Source organism: Silurus aristotelis (genome assembly GCF_946808225.1).
Source record: "Silurus aristotelis genome assembly, chromosome: 10".
Taxonomy (NCBI): Eukaryota; Metazoa; Chordata; class Actinopteri; order Siluriformes; family Siluridae; genus Silurus; species Silurus aristotelis.
Genome location: NC_139583.1, coordinates 10,415,949 through 10,437,367, shown reverse-complemented (window position 1 = coordinate 10,437,367; position 21,419 = coordinate 10,415,949). Strand labels below are relative to the sequence as shown.

The window sequence follows — 21,419 nt, the reverse complement described above, 5'->3', positions numbered from 1 at the left end:
ATTCAAGATGAAGTCGAGAAACAATGCGAAATCCCAGCGAGGACAGAAGGACACAAAGCAGCACAAGGTATTGTCCCTGTCACTAACTGTTTCCTCAGCTCTGACCTCTGCGAGGTTTACCCAAAGTTCAGCTTGATGCAGTGCTTCACACCGCTTGTAAAAGACATCCCTGTTTAATGAGCAGATCCACATCAGGCTTGTTTCCTTGTGTTCTCTACAGAGCCCTATAGAGAAACGTAATTAGTTAAACACAGATAGTGCGGCCTTGATCTGCACAGGCAATTTAGGAGCTGTCAGTGAAAAGCAGTACAGATCTGCCTTCATGCAGCAGTCCTTTTCTGTAGTCGCATCCTGCCAGCTAGTTATTTTCGACATCGGAACTCTACACTGTTTGGCAAACAACCCGGGCCCCGTGATCACATTGACGCGGCCCGCATGCTCCAGCATCGGGTTTCTGCGTAATGAGTCAAAGTCAGCTGCCTCTCAGTGGTCTACCTGTAAGCTGTCCTTTCAAGTTAGATTAATGTACCATCCAGCGTCTTATCTGTGCAGCAGGATTTGGTTTTCCTCGCTCGCCCCACTTTTTCATGCTTGATTTAAGCCGAGCCCCTGCCGAGTTAAGACTCAGTTTTCAGTTTATAGAAGGTTACAAGGAAACCCCGGGGTTTTATTTAATTTTTTATATATATATATATATATATATATATATATATATATATATATATATATTTCATCTAGGTTTGGTAGAAGATGAGAAAGTGGAATTATTTTAAGAGCGTCGTTATGATGGTCCGTCTTTTTCAGCTGTAAAGCACAGAGGTGGTGAGGGAAAAAATTTAATGGAAGGGGCATCAGGGTTGCTTCAGGGGGGCAAATGTTGTTTAACACATGTTTAGAAGTAACAGTTTCTCCACAGATTGTTTAACATATCCAGAGCTACACTATACGCACAAAAGTTTGTTGACACCTGATTTCTGTGATTTTTGAATATTACGTTTAGTCACCATTTGCTGTTATAATAAACTTCACTCTTCTGGGAAGGAGTAACACTTCAGTTCATCCCTGAGGTGCTTAATCTGGTTGATGTCAGAGCTCTTTAGCAGACCACTCAAGATCTTCCACTCCAAAAAACCATATGTAAACCATATCTTAATGGAACTGGGCTTTGTGCACAGAGGCTTTGTCGTCAGTGCTTGAATTGAGGCAAGTCCCTAGTTGTTGTAATTCCTTTATTTTTCACTTAAATAATCTTAGACACCCCCAGTCTATTTATTATAATTTTTTTTTACTTGTAATGGGGGGGTCCTGGATCCCGGTACTAATGCCTTAGGGGGGGGTCCCGGACCCCCCCCCCCCCAGCCCCCCTCAATTCGAGCACTGATTGTCCAGCTGAAAGAGGTTTGAGTCTCCTGGTTTAAGTGAAGAAAAAAATTGAATGCTACCGTATCCAAAGACGTCCTTTACAATAGTGTGCCTCCAACTTTGTGGCAATAGTTTGGGGAAGAACCACATATGGCTGGGAAAAGTCAGGTGTCGCAAAACTTTTCTCCATATAGTGTACATGTTGTTCAGTAATCCCCCAATTTACCGCAGTTCGAATCTTGCGCCCCGGTTCATCGCGGAATTGCATTTGCCACATAACTAATTAGTTTGGCTTTTTTTTCACATTCTTTCGCGGATAGCACGACAGACCAAAGAACTTGAGTTTTATGTTGAAATACTTAAATGTATTACTAAAAATATAATTATTAATTATAAAATGAATTAAAATGTTAATACAGTACTGTATACATAAAATAGCATTTTTGGGGTGGTGTCCGTTTATCGAGTCGAGACATGACCTAGCCTACCCAGAAATCTTAAAGAATGGTGATCAGTATGGGGCAAGGGAAATGCATCTCACAAGGCTGGAGATGAGTCCCAGCGTATGGTACGCATATCTGCTGTTACGTTTGCCTACAGCACAAACATTAAAATATTTGTACCTTTGTTCGTATCATCAGAAGTAATTCAGATGTCGAACAATCGTAACTCTGGGACTACATGTAGAGTTGGACATGGATAAAAGTAGTTTATAAAATAAAAATAATAAAATAACGTGTCGTTTTGATTGTCAGTTTTTGAGCTGTATAGTGCAGAAGTAGCATTAAGACAAACCTAATGGAAGGGGCATTAGGCTTCCTGCTGGCGGCCAAGAACGATGTTTAACTCATCATTCAGTGAAATAAAAATTTTTTAAATCCATTTCAGTGTGCTTGTGCTCTACAGCTCTCCATGTGGCTTTGAGTCCAGTGTAGCCTTGCTAATTGTTGGTAACCAGCTGAAAAGTGCCAGGACAAAGTGCCTGGTACACATGGTGTGTGTGGTTATTCTTTTAACTAACTAGTGTACAATTTACAGTGTTACTAATATCACTGTTACGCTGATACAAGGCTTTCAATTTGATATGTAGAGACCAGGCGTCACCAAACTTTTTGAAACTGAGAACTACTTCTTGGATACCGATTAATGTGAAGGGCTACCAGTTTGATACACACAGTTTTCAGTTTGATCTGAAATAACACATTTTCTCAATTTACCTTTTATTATATGTTGTTATTCATAATTAATGCTATTCTTCTATGTGAAGACACTGATCATGTTAATGATTTCTATAATAATTAACAATGATTTAACAAAGTAGGAAACAGCTATTTTTTTGAAAAAGCCCACGGGCTACTCATGTGGTCCTTGCGGGCACCACGTTGGTGACCCCTGGTCTAGGGTATGAAAATGCACTCCTCCTTTAGAAAAGCAGCTACAGGGGTTTAAAACGTGATTTTCTTAAATAGGCTGTTTTTACAAGTGGAAAAACACCTTGCATACCTGCTGCCACTAATAGCACTAACTCACCCACAAACAGAGTGAAGTGCATTCGCTTCATTTAGAACAGCGGTCCCCAACCTTTTTTGCACCTCAGGCCAGTTTCAAGCAAGACCATTTTTCCACAGACATGGGGGGAGGGGCGGTCCCCAATTTATACTCACTCTCTTAGGGGACACAACATACTTCAAATGTGTGACCAAGCAGTAGGATTCAGGTTTATAAACTTGAACTCCTACAATTTAATTTACTTCTGTGTGAACAAACTACAACGTGTGTGTGTGTGTGTGTGTGTGTGTGTGTGTGTGTGTGTGTGTGTGTGTGTGTGTGTGTGTGTGTGTGTGTGTGTGTGTGTGTGTGTGTGTGTGTGTGTGTGTGTGTGTGTGTGTGTGTGTGGCTATAGACACCTTAATGTACGTCTTCTGTTAACAACAAGCTTATCTCAAAGCAGCGACCTGTTTAGTCAGGCTTATAGGTTTATCACAGCCCTATATTTGCATGCAGGCTGATCGGAAAAATTGTATGCTGTATATAATATAACTCATTTAAAGTTGCAATTGAGCAGGGCAAGATCCTACAGTGAAAAGGGTATGTTTTTTTTAAACCTTTTAAAAGCCTTGAATGTAGCATTATTTTAGCATGTAGCACTTTCTTTGTCATTTATAGAAAGAAAGAAAGAAAGAAAGAAAGAAAGAAAGAAAGAAAGAAAGAAAGAAAGACAGAAAAAAGGTGCAGAAAAATTTTTCTTTGCATATCCCAGTGATGATAGGAAGCTGGGTTTAGAGCACAGGGTCAGCTTTGATACAATGCCCCAAAACACAGAGGTATAAGGGCCTTGCTCAAGGGCCCCAAGCATGGCAGCTTTGTGATAGTGGGACATGAATCCCCACCTTCCAATCAGTAACCCACAGCCTTAACCACCGAGTTACCACCTAAAGAATCAGCTTTTTTTTTTTTTTTTTTGGACATTTTATTTTCCACTGTTCATCACTGTTCTGATTACTCCCATAACAAACAGGGAAAGATTTGTCAATAGTATCATGCTATTAGTGGCTGGCAACATGAGGTGTAAGAAGCATGCATGAGAGGGTGAAGCCCTGTCATCAGGAACGTTCTTCAAAGTCTCCCCTGGCAGTATGACCAGCATGTTTTTATTTCTACTGATGTTAGTTACCTAACAAGAAAAAGGTTAACACAAACTTCCACACAATATATTGGGCCTAAATTACATGAATCTAATCTACCAATTTGTCATCTGAGTGACACTGATGATTTACTGCCATCATTAACGACACCGCCTACAGCCAGGAAAGTTTCTCGCATCATAGATATCGAGCTGTCAATCATCTATAAATAATAATAATTGATTATAACCGCTTCCATCGTTCTAATTGTTTTCTTGTTATTACAAATTGCAGCTATAAGCAGAACAGCATTCACAAAGCCTGCTCTTATTATCTCAGGATCTTAGCTTGGAATATGATTCTCAGCAGTTGACTTTTGGAAATGAGCCTCATAGGTTTGTTCGTCAGTCCAATCTTCCCTGACACTTTTTTTTTGTCTAATGTCTTCGTGAAGTAAATTGGGAAAAGTCGCACCAAAATTGAGAATGCAATTTTTTTCCCCAAGCATACACATGCTAGGCACTTAATTAGAAGCACCTGCTCATTTAGGTAAAATGGCACTTCTGTTTTTATTGTGTAAGGTTTAATGAACATGGTAAATGGGAAATAACCTCCTTGTGTCACATTATCAGGTTTGCTTGATGCTAATCTCCAGGATTATTCATGCACTGCAGCCTTTTAAGTAAACCCAGAATGGTGTGAAGAACAAGAACAGCCAGTGAGCGTCGGTTCTGCAGGTGGAAACACGGTGTCGATGAGAGAGGATAAACCGTAGAAGAGAATGCTGAAAGCGATTCGAGCAGAAAAACATCAAAACTTGAGGCAGATTGGTTACAACAAGGCTTCAGATGCTTGTTATTAAAACCAATAACATGAATCTGAGGCTACTATGGGTATAGGCTGCAGATGTGGCTTGGTGGGCAAACGGAATTTCGTCCAACGGTCCCGTCCTGCAGGCTGGTAAAGGAGGTGTAACTGTGTGAGGAACGTTTTCTTGGTACCCACTAGGCTCCTTAACACCAGTCTGAATGGCTACAATTGACCTACATCTTACAATGACGAGCATTGTTATGCGAAGTGGCAGTCCTTTACAGAATCTCATTGGAATGTTTCCACCTTCCAGAATAAAGGCTGTTCTGTGAGCAACAAAGAATTATGGGGTTCCCAATAAAAAAAAAAAGCCATTTGAGTATCTTGATGGAGCACTTGCCTCTAGAGTTTCAGGTTTCTGCTCTTCTAAACACACCTAATCCAGCTCATGAGCTAATAATCAAGTGTTTTATGTGGTTGCTCAGGTGTGTTTGGAGCAGTGGAGCTGAGAATGCCTGCAGCCAGTAATCTCAGTTTGATCTATGACATTTTGCACAAGCCAAGGAAAGAGCTCACTAGGCCGGCTGATAGAAAAATATCCTTTTTTTTTTTTTTTCCCCTGTTTTTTTTTTTTTAGGTCCTCTTTTGACCCTTCTAGTTCACATGCTGTTCCAGGAAGTGCATTTCAGCTGTTTTAAGCCACTGTCAAAAATTTCCACAATTGTAGGGATGATTTTATGTAGATGTCATTTTTTATTTTTATTTTTTCTCGTACTTTATAGTTTACAGTATACTTTTGATATAAAGTTGGGTTTGATTTTCATATGAAAACCAATGTTTGCAATATAAGAATGTAAACACAATAGCAGCCAAGAGTGAGAGAATAATCAGTCATTTTTAACTTGACAACTCGATTAAGGAGCTTCAAGCAACTTAATACCCCTTATTATATAGTCTACAAAAGGGTTGTACAATTTTTTGAAAGGTCTCAGTAGGGCTCCTGATTAATATATATACATATTTTAAAAAGAAGTAACTTCTGGCCAGTGGGCAAAGGTTGACCGTTTCATTTCAGTCAAATTAAATGTGCTGTAGGAAAAGTTTGGTTTTTTTTGTTTGACTGAGAGAGTGCTTCTTGAAGAAATCGTTTTCTTTTTCGCATATGTAAAAGCCAAGACAAATATACAAATGTAGTTGGTGCAAATGCTCTTTTAAAGCTTAGGGCTCAGTGTCACCCACACTGCAAACACGTCCTTTTTTTATTTATTATTATTATTTTTTTAATAAGTCACGAACAGTAAATAATGATTGGTGATAATTAGTGTTGCAAAATTCCGGGAATTTTTAAGACAGTAAACTTTCAATGGGAATTAACGGGAATTAATGGAAATAAACTGGGAATATTCAAAATTGCAGGTTAGCCAAAAACAGGTGAAATGTTGTTAAAAATAAAAAAATCGTGCAGGATAATTTTGGTTAAAACAACCAGATTTCCAGATTTAATGCAATTCAAGATTATTTCTTGAATCCTGCACACAAAATAATGTAAAAAAAAAGAAATTCATTCTTAAAACTTCCTTGTGTTGCGTGTTCTCTATTGTGCAACACAATCAATTATACTAACAAATAAATCAGTCATAATTTTATTTTATTTTATTTTATTTTTTTAAAACCTGTATTAGTTTGCATTCTTTGTCAGCTTCTGACCAAACATGAGCTTTACACTTATGTTTGTATATGATGCACTTTTATTTAACTTTCCCCAGATTTCTAATGAATTCCCATAAATTACTGTTAAGTTTTTAACGATTTTCAAAATTCCCCAGATGAAGTTCCCATTAACAGAAATTTACCCGAATTGTCTCGCCCCTTTGCAACCCTTTTGATAAGGAAGTGTTTGAAATTTGCTGAAGCTTTAAAGGAAGAATATCAGAAGCATTGGAGCGGTTTATGTGACCTGACCTGTATCCCCAAACTAGCAAAGTTCTTTATAGTCACATTGAACATGGAAATATTTCATTAATCATTCAATCTTTAGTAACTGTTTTATGCTTGTCAGGGTCACAGGGGATCCAGGTCCTTTGAAGAGAACACTAGATGCAAGGATTGGACATTTGTCTATTGCAGGGTCACACACACACACACACACACACACACACAAACCTTCACGTCTAGGAGCAATTTAGTGTACCTTGTTAACTGATGGCAAGTTTTTCTGAGGTGGCAGGAAACCAGAAAACCCATATCTTTTTTTTTTTTTTTTTTTTTTTTTTTTTTTTTACTTTTTTTTTTGTTCACAAACAAGGTGATTTGAACTCATACAATTTATTACAATATATTTACCCCCAGATGTTCTGTTTTATTCACTTTTGCTTTCCAACTGTGACCTTATCGGTCAGGAGGTTAAATATGCTTTGTTAGTTTCTGCTTTTTCGTTCTTTTTTTTTTTTTTTTTTTTTAAAGTTTAAAAGTTTAAAAGTTCTAGCTCTTTGGTTTTAGTGGGCCAGAAGATTATATATACTTGGTAAGTGTTTGATGAACCTTCTACAAGCTTCTCACTGTTTTTGTAGCTCTGGAAAAGTGGTAGCTCAGTGATCGGAAGGTTGGGGTTCCAAACCTGGTATCGCCGAGCTGCCACTCTTAGGCCCTTGAGCAAGGCCCTTAATCCTCTGTGCTCCAGGGGTGCCGTGTCATGGCTGACCCTGCGCTCTGACCCCAGCGTCTGAGCAAGCTGGGTTTTGCGAAGAAGGAATTTTACTGTTCTTTAATGTATATGTGAAAAAGGCTATTTGATTCTATTCTATTCTAAAGATAAACATAAGACCTATTCAAACTAGGCTACAATAAGTTCTGATCTTAGGGGTTTAATGTCTGCGCAGATGTTCTTCTTGTGGGACTACTCTGGCTTCTCCGATGAGCATGCATTTAGGTGGACTGGCGATGCGAGTAGATCACCATCTGTTTAATTTCACTATCAAACAGAACAAATGCTTTGAAAGTATTGTTCTCAGAAGAGCGTTCAAACTTGGCATTTCAAGCATCTTAATTTTGCTCTTATGTGAAGATGTTTTTAAATGCTTGCTTGGAAAAAATATTTTCAATTGTCTTTTTTTTTTTTTTTTTTTTCTCGTTCTGCTACAGGTCAAGAGTCCTAAAAAGGAAATTACAGACTTTGAAATAGATGATGATAAAAGGTAATGTAATTTTGTTTTCTTTCCATTCCTATTATCGTATCATGTCAGAACGGCATATGTATGTGTGTGTGTATATAATATATATTTGGTCGTATAAAATATATAATCTCGATTAATTGCATTGAGTTGCCGCATGTCAAGTTTAATACTCATGAATGAATGCAAGTTAAAGTTTCAAATACTTAATTTAACTTGGGCAATGACAAATATGGACATTTATGCTTATGTATGTTTATTATTAATGAAACCATCCTCAACATGTAGCATTGAAGAAAAAATACTCTGGTAAATGTTTTAAAGTAATTATGGTGTTTTAAATTACATCAAAACACCAAATGGGACTTTTGCTTTGTTTCCACACGGACGTTTTTAATTGCTGGATGTGTGCATGATGGCGTTATGGGAATGGCGAATAGGGATAGAGTCTCTGATCTATTACCACAGTAGATGGAAGTAATGCTCGAAATTGAATGAATGCATATATATATAATATATATAATTTATTTTTCCAAATTGGACTATTTCCAAAATTCCCCAGATAAAATTTTCATTAAAAGTTTCCGGAAATTTACTGGAAATGTTCAAGGCCCAATCCAGAGCATCTGCCTTGAGCTTGATGCAAATTAATTCTAGCGATTTGGATGCCTGATTATGTGGACAGTCTCCATACGTTTCTGTAATTTATTTTATTTTTATTCTTTTTATACACTAACTGTCTTTCAGTAAATAAATTCCTTCAGCAGTGTGTCAGAAATAGCTCTACATGATAAAACGGTGTTTTTAGGAGGTGAGGGGTCGGGGGTGGCGACATGCATCAAAGAATGAAATCTCTTCCATTTGCTTTCGCACACACTCTCTGTCTGCGGCGACATTGATGGAGCGTTTTTTTAATCACAGAACGCCATAATCAGTGCAGACTTTGTGTAACACAGACCCTGCTGGTAATTGGCAGCGGAAGGGCGTCTTTTTTTCTTCAGAGGCGAGGTCAAGTGTTAAGACAACGAAGCACTCCGATTAGCTCTCTGTAGATGGTGCTCTGAAATAGAGTAGCACAGGTCACTGTTATGGTAAACATCATTCATTTATTTGATTCAGTCCCCTCCCCCTTTCATCAAACCTTGCTGCGTGGCAATAACAGCTTGCTTTCCTATAATTATTCTAGCATTTATTTGCAGTAATTATATAATTATCAGTGCCAATTAGGCACTATTAGGCAATATTATTTAATTGCGGTAATTATGTTCTTGTCATTAGACAATGATTGGCTGTCTTTTAGATTTTCCAAACGTAATGAAGCCCTAATAAGTATTTTCTGCTTAATCTTTCCCTACTCATTTTTTATCAAAAAAATCTGTCTTTCTTTTTTTGGCAGGGTTAAAGAGGAGGCAAATGATGGTGACTTTGTGGCAGAAAAGAAAGGGAAGAAAAGGAAGCTGGAATCGGTTGATTGCTCTCCAGCACTTTCTTTGTAAGTCATAATTGCTTTCAATAAATAAAACGAGCCTGACACACACAGCTATTTTAAACCATTGAACAATGAAGCATATACCTTGACAAAAGGGAAAAATGGTTGCTTGCGCATTAAGTAGGACACATTTAACATTTAACAATTCCAGAGTTATTGGTCACATGTACAGTCAAGCAGGCTCTCTGTGATTGAATTTAATTGAATATTTTTCCATATTTTAACAACATACTTAAAATGAAAAGATCTTTATTTTCCTTTTTTATTTTATCGATTAAATTTTTTTCCGCATTTTAACAACATACTTAAAATGAGACGAGAAATGTTTTTTCCTTTTTTTTTTTTTTTTTTTTTTTTTTTTTTTGCATGAGTCAAAACTGGATCAAACAACTGTTAAATATTGTAGAATATGTTCAACATATTTAATTCGCATTTTTTTGGATGTTCAACAATGTTCCACTGACAAAACTGAGCTTGACATTATCTAGATTTTGATTAGCTCTTGATTTATAACTTGAAGAATTCAATAATAACTACACTACATACCATGCTGTAACCTGAATAATTACAGTATTAACCGTAGTATTAACAGTATAAGGTAATAATCACTATATGTGTATATATGGACACCTGACCGTTCCAGCCATATGTGGTTCTTCCCCAAACTGTTACCACAAATTCTAATGAATCCCTTTGAAATTAGTAGCATTAAAATGTTCCTTTCACTCGATCTTGGAGACCTGAAGATGTACTTTAAACTGGTATACAACAACGAGAAAAATGCAGCGTTACTGATTTCATTGTAAACTTTTTCCTGACATTCGGTGTAAAGCTGTGGCAGGCATGTGGCGCTAAACTATTTACAGATCTCGTATCTTGGCGTTAGAGTTTGAATCAACTTTCCGAAATCTTCTTTCTCCACAGTTTGATTGGGTTCCATGTCCTTTGCTATAGAATGTGTTCTTGCACTTGCTCTGTCTTAAAATTATTTATTATAAAGATTATTTATTGCTGAGTGGAAGCCGTTCTCCGCTTCCAGGAATATCTGTTGCATGCTTTTGGGTGCATTCCTCATATTTGTGGACATGCGTGGTTTTCAAGTGGTTAAAGAGATTGCTGGTGTTTTCACCTTTGGCTACAACAACACAGACACTCATTTACATTTACATTTACATTTGACGCCCTTGTCCAGAGCGACGTGCTTTGAGTCTCTAACAGTGAATAAATCTACACTGGTACACTAGATTACAAACTTTACAAACTTAAGAACAATTAGCAAGCTTTGAAAGTGTTAGTTTTAGTGATTTAGGAAGAGGTAAGTCTTTAACTGTCGCTTGAAGACTCTGCTGTTCAGACATCTAGGAGAAGTTCATTCCACCCCCTCGGTGCTAGAACAAAGAAAAACCTTGAAGAGACCTGAGAGAAGATGTTCATTCCACCCCCTCGGTGCTAGAACAAAGAAAAACCTTGAAGAGACCTGAGAGAAGGTGGTACCAGTGCTGGAGGATCTCAGACAGTGTGGTGCAGTGCGGGGTGTGATGAGGTAACATGGTGCTGGTCCATTTTTGGCCTTGTAGGCAAAAATCAGTGTTTTGAATCCGATACGTCCAGCTACTGGGAGCCAGTGTAGGGAGGGCCGCAGTGGTGTGGTGTGGGAGAACGTGGGCAGATTGCACACAAGTCGTGCAGCTGCGTTTTGAATCATTTGCAGTGGATGAATAGCGTTCAGATTAAGACCTGCCAGCAGAGAGTTGCAGGAGCATAGTCTCGAAATGACAAAAGACTCAACAAGCACCTGAGCAGCCTGTGTAGACAGAAATGGACAAATTATTGGCATGTTGTAGAAACAAAATCAACGAGCAACATGTGAGGAGAAGGACATTTGATTGTCCATAGTTACCCCAATGTTGCAAGCAGTGGCTGAAGTGGAGAGCAGAGTGTCATGGAGTTTTTTGGAGATCTTGACCCAGAGATGAATCACCTGGGATGACCAGTTTTGTATTGCTGGGGTTGAGTTTTAATTGATGAGCACTCATCTATGAAGATATGTCTGTCGAGCATGCCGAGATATGAGCAGAACATGGTTACCGGTGAATGCACCAGAAATGTCCGATGTAAACTGAGAATTTGGCAGAAAAAAAGGAATGTGTCGAATGGAGCTGAAAGGTCAAGGGGGATGAGTACAGATGACTGCTACATGCTGATCGGGCAGCATGTAGTTACTCGTTACTCAGTGACCATCTCTGTGGGATGTGCCGCTTTAAAGCCACACTGGTTTGGCTCATGAAGGTTGTTCTGTGAGAGATGGACAGACAGATGGTTAAAAACTGTGCAGTTCAGAGATTTAGAAAGAAAGGAGAGAAGTGATACCAACCTGTAGATGTTGATGTCTGATGGATCCAAAGAAGGTTTCTTCAAGGTAATAACCCTTGCTTGCTTGAAGGTATTTAGCACATGGCCAGATGTTAAGGACCTGTTGATGATCGAGGAGATGAAGGGCAGGAGGTCTTGTGAGATAGACACAACTTGCATAGTATTGATTGTTGGCCGATGTCAGAGGTTTTGAACCCGAACCAGTTCCATATGACAGGAGGCCACCTTCTTTTTAACCAAATCTTCCTTGTACCTGTCCTTGTATTTTCTTCACGAACTGAATCCACCCCAGAACTCTTCACCCTACATCAGTCCATGAATTTACTAATGCCCTTGTGGCTTAATGTTTTATTGCACACTAATATTGTTTACTCTCTGAATATCATGTATCTTGCCATTTTTGCTTACTGCTACAGTATAAGGGGTGTGCATATTTTCTAAGCATATCTTCCCCACATCAATGTTGAACACTAGCTTTGCTTGTTTTATTTAGTTGTTCTGCATCAGTAGTAAACGTTCTGCTTTACGCTAGTTTGCAGTTAATCTTGTTTACCTCCTGCGACTTGCGTAGTGGCAGTGTATCAGAGTTAAATCAGCTGTTCGTTGCACAGGAAGCCTCGCTTAACCTGCCTATTTCCACTGTGTTGCATCTGAATGTGTGAGCGAGCGGTGAAGCGGTGCACTGAATCTGCTTAGAAATACAGTTGCTGAGCCTTGTTTAGAAAAATCACTGACATCAGTTTGTAGCGGCTCTTTGTGTTCTGTGCGATGTGGACTTGCCGAAAGGGCCACGTGTCACTCAATTTATAGTTCTGGCTTGTGAGATTTTTTCAGTGAAAGAATGTCTGTGTAGTTGAGAAAAAGTGCTGTCCTATTCACATCAAATTGCTTATTGTCAGTTGAGAATATCCGCAGTAGGAGGTGGGTGATTATAAAAACAGCTAGGCTCAGAAATCAAGTACCGAAAGTCTCATATAACAGTCTTCTCTGCCTCATGGAGATGCATCCAGCAGTTGACAGTCCAGGTGTCTGAGACAAAGCACACTTTTTTTTTTTTTTTTTTTTTTTTTTTTTTTTTTTTTTTGTAGCAGACAGAACAGCGGCAGAATAAATAACTGTAATCCAAGACGACTTTCACAAAACAAAAAGTTTGAACGCAGTTAGAACCCGGTCGACCGTAATAATAAAATGTCGTAATAATCGACTGAAAAACTCAAGTGATGGTAAAAATGAACAGGAAGTTGTTACGCAAACATTGTCTTAAAGTCTCATAGCACATTCTTGTGTCTGTAGTCACATATAATAAAACCTTTCAAATGCACTGTTTGTGCTTTCTAGACTTTTTGCCCTTTTTAGATTCTTATTAGTGATAGTATTAATGAAGTTATGGGATGGATGATCGATAAATTGCGTAGTAATTGCGGGAAATTCATATAAGAAAATTGATCTCTGTGAGGAGAAGCAGTTTGCTGAATAAACAGAGAAGAGACAGAGATGCATTTATTTTGTCAGCCCTGGGGTACCCATCTGATTATGCACCGTGACTAACAGTGACACTATAACAACCGTAGCTGTAACTGTACCATGTACTTCTGAACTCCTGTCAGCCACAGTGCCATCTGACTGACTGTGGAGCAATTCTTTATTATTATTCGTGTTATTTAGAAGGAAACGGTGCCAAACAGACGTTTCAGAATCAGGAACAGCAATGTGAAGAAAGCCAGCACAATGCTGTCATTTAAGTCAACTAGTTTAGCATGTAGCCACCTCACGGTTCAACATCTCGAGAAAAGAAACTAAAAGGCGCCATCCTGTCTGGAATATTATCTATTAAATGCAATGCGAAAAGAGAGCACCACAGCAGAAAGCGAAATCCTTCGACAAAGACATCTGGCTTGACATTTTGTCACGGTCACAGACATACGATATGCGTTTGAAACTTTGCTGGAGGAAGACAATATGTCTGCACAGACCTCTATGCACTCTGCAGAAATAGTTTGTTTGTTTAGTCTGTGCTTAACATACTAATTGGCTGTGAGTTTTTTTTGCAGCCAAACATGAGAGCACAGGTGCACTGGATCTTCCATTTGCTCAGTGGGCGTGCTCAAGAATGTGTGATTTGTCCACCCTTGAATGTATTATGGCATTATAAGTTTACTTTATATTCTGTATGTTTTTTGTACTGCATTTAATAAACTGCCTCTTTCCAGCAGGCCGAAGCAGAAGAAGAAGAAGAAAGCGCCCCAAGAGGGAAAAGAAAGTCCTGCACCGGAGAAAAAAAAGCCAATGTCGGAAGCAAAAAATAAGGTAGACTTCACCACTTAACAAGACATCGAGACATGGCCGTGAAATACCGAGCTGCTGGTAATAGACTTAAAAAACAATCCATAAAGATTATACTGTCTCAAGTCTCTTTCCGTGGAGCCCCGCAGTGAATAAGTGATTTAGTCAGTCAGGCTAATGAGTGTCTAGAATTGATTTGTGTGAGCGTTTTTGTCCAATTCTTTTTCAAATGATTCCGTTGACGGACATTCCCAGACCGTTTTACAGGAAGGGCTGATTTGATGAACAAATTAAACGGTCATTAAACATTTGATTGAAGCCGGAGCACAATGCATAGAATATGCATTGACTTTATTAAAGACTCGCATTGACTTTGACACTTTTCCAGTGACTGAAAAGACTAATATAGGTCTATGATTTTCTGTGCTGAAGCGGGGTCATAAGCAAACACTTGCATGGGCTCTGACCTCATTTGTCCTCGCAGGCTATAGTTTGAAACCTTTCAGTGATTTTTAGTAGATGAATGAAAGACTAGAAGAGCAAGGATTTTATGCGAAACATGCTCGGTAAGGGACACAAGTTTAAAATTTTTTTTTTTTTAATATACATATATTCTAAATACACGAGCATGATGTGTGTGTATACATGTGTGTATGTATATATATATGAGAGTTTTATTTTATTGTATTTTTTTAACAATATATTAAAAATTAGTCAATCAGCACAAATGCAAAAGTTTAGTACTATGAGTGCAAAGCTGCAGTTGGCATTTACCATGTTTTTTGCATTGTGGTCACATGTTTTGGGCTCATCCTTTGTGCAAATTGTCTTCCATCTCTCAAGGCCCTCCTGATAGATCCAAAATTTCACATTCCTGCAGTTTAAATAGGCTTAAAGTCAGCAGATCTGATCCGTGCAGATATTAGACACGTCGCTCTGTGCTGCTTTTCACTGGGTGTTGCGTAGGAGCAAACATGATTGCAGTGCAGTTCTTTGTAAAACCATTGTTTCTGCTGCTTTCAGGTCATCCTGCAACATTTTTTTTCAAGGTATTGCTGACTTTTCTTACCATCTTTATCAGTCAGACAGTGTGTGGGTCAAATGATGATCCGTATCATGTGCTCTCATTTGCATATAATAGAATTGAGTAATAATTTGTTCATATAGCTATGCCTCTATAGCCTTTTCACTTTGATAGAAACAACTGCTTATTTGTGCCGTTTCTAAGCTTCTAATCATGTGGCAGCAGTGCATGGAATCGTGCAGATACTGGTCAAGTGCTTTAATAATTTTTACATCAAATGTCAAAATGGGGAAAATGTGTGATCTCTGTGACTTTAACTTTGGCAGTGTTTGTATCCGATACGCTTGGTTGAATATTTCAACTGCTTCTTTGTCTGAATTTTCACACACAGTAGTCTCTAAAGTTGAATGGTGAAGAGAAAGTTGGGAAAAGCCTCATTGATTAGAGAGATCAGAGAAAAACTGACGGCCTGGTTTGAGTTGACAGGAAGGACATAGTAACTTGTATAATTGCACTTTACAACCATGGTGAGCATGAAAAGCATTTCACAAAGTACACAAAACATCTACCTTAAGATAAATGGGCTATAACAGCAGAAAGCGTAAAGAAATGGGTTACACTCCTATCAGCTAAGAACAGTAATCTGAGGTAGCCGAGGGCACAGACTCCCCCAAATTGCAAAGCTGATGATAAATTCGATCTTTTTCTGCTCTACACCTGTCAATTTTCGGTTCCGCTGTTTCACATTGATTCCTTTTGGTTTGTTAATTTGGTTTGTTGAACGAGAAACACATCCTGTAACTCTATATGCATATGATTTCTCCTTTCCATTATAGTTGGCAAACAATTCAATATTATATACAGATATTTGTAAAATATTGCAGCTTAAGGTTTTCCTCACATCACTTACATCAGTCAGAGGGAAGACCGGAGATGGGATATTTGCATGAACTGGAAAGAAGAAAACCATGCGCCTGTGTTCTTAATAGATGTAGCACTTCTACAGTACATCAGCTTCAATGTAAATTCATTGGGTCTTATTTATTGAAAGTTATGTTACATTATAGCATTTATATGTTGAATCGTGTCAAATGTGAGCACAAAAATGCAATCTCGTTCTCTTCGTTTTCCTTATTCAATTAGTCATTTTTCTTTTTCTCTTTTTTTTTCTTTTTTCTTTATTTGTTCAGGAAACTTTCCTAACCTATAATGGTTATTTGTAGAATCTTTGATAAAATCTAATATAAAAAAATAATAATACATTAAAAATAAAAATCCATAAATTGAGGTCACGATCCATCCATTTCTGTTAAATAAATTAATAAACAAACAAACCACAAAAAAGATTACAAAAACAATGTAATAGATCCTAATTTATTTGATTAGTTTATAAATTATTATATCATTTAACAGTGTATTTAATATCTAAATGTAATATTTGTTTTTGCAATAATATATCTTACTCTCTGTGTGTCTGTCTATTAATCTACATTATATTATATAAACAAAAATGTACAGTATTTAACCAAAAACATTAAAAATGTTATTCCTAACGTTCCTGTACATTCGGTCATTATTCCCCCCACTCTTCTGGGAAGATGTTCCACTAGATTTTGGAGTGTGCTTGTTGACATTTGTGTTAGAAGGGGTGTCAGTAAAGTTAGGGACTGATGTAGGTTTGGAGACCTAGGGTGCAGTCTGTGTTCCAAATCATCCCAAAGGTGTTTAGTAGGGTTGAGCTCTATAGCAGACCACTCAAGATCTTCCTCTCCAAACCATGTAAACCAGATCTTCATGGAACTCACTTTTTGCACAGGAGCATTGCCATGCTGGAACAGGTTTGGGTTTCCAAGTTCAAGCGAATGCAAAAGTGCATCCAAAGACGCCCTATACAGTTGTGTGCCTCCAACTTTGTGGAAACAGTTTGGAGAAGAATGTGGCAGGAAATGTCCCAAGATCGATTGATCGATCTGTCTGTCTCTGTCCGTCCTTTTTTTTCATTTTAAAGTTTTTCTTCAGAACCTGGCTAACCTGGCTGTCACCTGCTATTGTGTGTAAACGCACTTGTATAAGTTCTAAGTGGGATGTGATTATTAACAGCGTTGTGCCGTATGTATGCACTGTAAATAGTGCTGGAACGATACTTTGAGTTATTTGAATACAAAAAAAAATCATCGAGGCAAATTATTTATGAAAAATGTAACAACAGGGAGAAAACGGCAAGGGGCGAGGAGAAGATTCATATTTGTACCACATAAAAAAAAAAGTTTGCTTAATTCCACATTTTTGTTTATCGCAATTCCGATTTCTCGAAAAAGATTTTTACCCAATCGGGCAACGTCACCTCCTCTGTAGTGCTAGAACGCTTTACATTGAATATGAAATGGGCTACAATCAATAGATTTGCATGGTATCAAACTAAGCCTAACAATCAGCTCTGGAGGAGACTGAACAAGACATATGGAGCAGAGGAGCCTCGTTCATACACAAACAGCTTCGCACTTCTGGCGACAACATGGTTACCGGTGGATGCACCAGGAATGTCTGTTTGCGAGAAAAAGTCAGAATTACGAGGAACGAAGTCAGAATTGCGAATTGGAATGTCCAATTCCAAATTTATTTATTTATTTATTTTTTTTTTTGTATAATTAGTATTACTCTTTAATAAATAAAAAGTAATTCGTATCCGATTGCTGGGTTAATTGTTATAATAATCGGTAGAATTACTTAGGATTACTTAAATAGTCGATAGCTACAGCCCTAGTTGTTAGTGAGATGTGCTAACTGCTCTCAAATTAACGGCCGTTTTCCAAGAGCTCAGATCTAGCGATCGGGTTTCTACACAGCTTTGATAAATAAGGGCAGTGCTATGGTTGTAATCAGTTTATGTATGTCCCCCCCTGTCTCCCATCTCACTTTGTGGGCTGTGGGTGTCAATTTTCTAGAAGGTGAAGAAGGAGGAAGGGGAGCATCCTGTCACAGCAAAGAAGAAGAAGACAAAGGAGGAGATCGAGGCAGCCAGGGCCCTCAAGATCAAGAAGAAGGAGGAAGAGGAGCAGCAGCGATGGCATTGGTAATAAGTGTGTGTATACATTTGTGTGGCAGTGTCTGTATTGTGCATCTAAAACACATTTTCCGTTACTCAAGGTGGGAGGAGGAGAAATATGAAGATGGTATCAAGTGGAAGTTTTTAGAGCACAAGGGGCCCTATTTTCCTTCTGAGTACCAGCCGCTCCCAGACAACGTGAAGTTTTACTATAATGGTACATCTTTCTTGCTTGCTTGCACACCAAGATAGCACATGTTTAAAATAAGATTTAGGACATGCATTCAAGTATTCACATACCTACCCAGAGAAAAATATCCAGTCTTCTGACTCGCAAGAGCATATAGGCCAATCAATGATTGACACGTGTATTTGTTTTGAACATTGCGATACACCTGAAGTAGAGCCTTGCACAGAACTGTTTTTCAATCCTGCTGAATTCATTGCCATTACCACCCGCTGCTGCCTGTTCCTGCAAACATTGTCACAGCTTATAAAGATTGTGTAAAAATGTCCACAAACTTTAGGGCTACAATTAACTTACAGAATAATAACCGCCATAAACCATTAAACTGATGGCAAATAGCAAAATAAAGCAATACTACAGCAAAGCACACACAACCAACGCCTTGGGAATTTTATTTGTGTTTTTATTTATTTTTTATTAACTTTTGTTTAAAACATTGCAACTTGCGGGATCGTGGGACTTTATATTTGCCGCCCGGGGCAAAGGTAAAATCGCTCGCTTCCACAAGATTATTTTTGGGTCCCGCGGGTTCCCAATCCCAATTCAGCCCTCTAACCTGAAGCCGTGACTTTAGTACAAATTTTTCCTTTACTTTATAGATGTGTAAATAGTGCACCCTCAATTCCTATCATGGGAAATGGGGACTGTTTTGAGTCTATTGAAGTGAGCTATTTGGATACTATCTTAGCTCAAATTAGACAAGTCACAAAACAATCTACCCCCAAATAATTTATGTACAATAAAAATATATCCATTATAACTCTCTCTCTCTCTCTCTCTCTCTCTCTCTCTCTCTCTCTCTCTCTCTCTCTCTCTCTCTCTCTCTCTCTCATAAAATTATACTTTACAAGAAATAGTCATCCGTCTCCATACTACTGTCCTCTACATCTGCGTCTTTCATACCAACTGGCTGCATGTCTTCTCTCACTTCATCCATAAACCTCCTCTTTGGTCTTCCTCTTTTCCTCCTTCCTGGTGGCTCCATCCTCAGCCTTCTCCTACTGATATACCCCATGTCTTTCCTTTGTACATGTCCAAACCATCTCAATCGCGCCTTCCTCACCTTGTCTCCACAACATGCGCTGTCCCTCTAATAAACTTATTTCTAATCTTGTCCATCGTCGTCACTCCCAAAGAAAACCTCAACATCTTCAGCTCTGCTACCTCCAGCTTCACCTCCTGTATTTTACTCAATGCCACAGTCTCTAAATCATACAACATTGCAGGTCTCACCACAGTCCTATAAACGTTCCCTTTCACTCTTGCAGATACTTCGATCACAATTCACTTCTGCCACTCGTCTCCACCCACTCCACCCTGCCTGCACTCTTTTCTTCACCTTCTCCGCCTCTTTTCCCGACAACCGCACCACTCCACTGCCCTCCCTCTCATTCACGCACAAGTACTCTGTCTTACTCCTACTGACTTTCATTCCCCTTCTCTCCAGCGTGTACCTCCACCTCTCCAGGCTCTTCTCAACCTGCTCCCTACTCTCACCACTAATCACAATATCATCCGCAAACATCATAGTCCAGGAAAACTCCTGTCTGATCTCGTCCGTCAACCTGACAATCACCACTGCAAACAGGAAAGGGCTCAGAGCCGATCCTTGATGCAGTCCAACCTTCACCTTGAACCAGTCTGTCGTTCCTGCAGACACACTGTCCTCATACATGTCCTGCACCACCCTCACATACTTCTGACACACCTGACTTCCTCATACAATACCACAACTTCTCTCTCCACCCTGTCGTACACTTTCTCTAAATCCACAAACACACAGTGCAACTCTTTCTGACCTTCTCTATACTTCTCCATCAACATTTGCAAATAATGCGTCTGTGGTGACAAAGCAAATAATGCGTTTGTGGTGACATAACTTCATAGTGTGACTGATCAACTTAATTCCCCTGTAGTTACTGCAGGTCTGCACATCCCCCTTGTTCTTAAAGATCGGTACCAGCACACGCCTTTTTCATTCCTCAGGCATCCTCTCACCTCCAGAATTCTTGTTAAACAATCTTGTTAAAAATTCCTCTGCCATCTCTCCTAAACATCTCCATGCTTCTACCGGTATGTCATCTTTTTTTTAAGCATGGTTGTCAACTTGCCATCTGCAAAATATAATAAAAATATTGATTTTCACAAGTCGCTTCACCTTTCATACTCAAATACATGAGGGAATGTGTTAAAAGGAGAAATCCCCCATGCACTCTTCAACAAGAAGCCACTATAAGCTTCAACATTTTAGAGTTAAACTCAGTATGTGACTTTGCCATTTTTTAAGTAACTTTTATAATAAATACTATGAATTAGGGTTTTGTATAGTTATAATTGGCAAATGTTGCATGCCATAAGGAACTGTTTATTTTTATTAAATAATTTTTACATAATTTTACATAACCCATCTCTCTCTTATTGAGCATAAAACCCATTCTGAGGTTTGCCTGTGTCCTTCATCTGGGTCATGTGGTGTTTGAAAACTTCTGTTTATAATTACTTGTTCATGGACGTGTGTGTGTATGTATGTATATGTATATATATAGGCAAACATTTGTATATATGTATATATATTTATATATAAATCTCAGGTTTTTCTTGTCACTGGTGAAGCTTTCAACTAAGGGCTGCAACTAACGTTTATTTTGATAATTCATTGATCGGACGATTATTTTTCTGATTGATCGATTGTTCTGATTATTATTATTAATTTTAAAAAAAGTTTATGAAATGTTTTGCTTATTATAACTATATAAAGTAAAAAACATATATCCATTGGTGTATAAATGCATAATCATTTGTGGGGAAAAAAGCACAATGGTGGCTTAAAATGTGATTGATTGCTGCTGCTGTTATTTGCTGCTTTTAGATTGTGTTTGTTCAGAGTGTTTTAATTGAATCCATCACTGTCACTTGGGACGCACACTTTTTCCTGCTGCCAGTTGGCCCTTGTGTTTTCTTCCCGTCACGCTTGCGAAATGAGAGAAAAGA

General features: G+C 38.4%; 1 protein-coding gene across 2 annotated transcripts in view; it reads left to right on the top strand.

Annotated features, from left to right (window-relative positions):
• The window catches only part of LOC310731880 (DNA topoisomerase I, mitochondrial), a 64,151-nt gene continuing 42,732 nt past the window's right edge, over positions 1 to 21,419 (top strand). The window contains exons 1-6 of one of the 2 annotated variants that reach the window (XM_083551922.1): positions 1 to 67; positions 7,938 to 7,990; positions 9,363 to 9,458; positions 14,042 to 14,135; positions 18,081 to 18,208; positions 18,283 to 18,398. In XM_083551922.1, the coding sequence (XP_083408048.1) occupies positions 8 to 67; positions 7,938 to 7,990; positions 9,363 to 9,458; positions 14,042 to 14,135; positions 18,081 to 18,208; positions 18,283 to 18,398 (547 nt within the window). In that variant the 5' untranslated portion in view covers positions 1 to 7. Of the gene's footprint in view, positions 68 to 7,937; positions 7,991 to 9,362; positions 9,459 to 14,038; positions 14,136 to 18,080; positions 18,209 to 18,282; positions 18,399 to 21,419 lie in introns of both variants that reach the window. The other variant, XM_083551921.1, reaches the window with a different exon arrangement.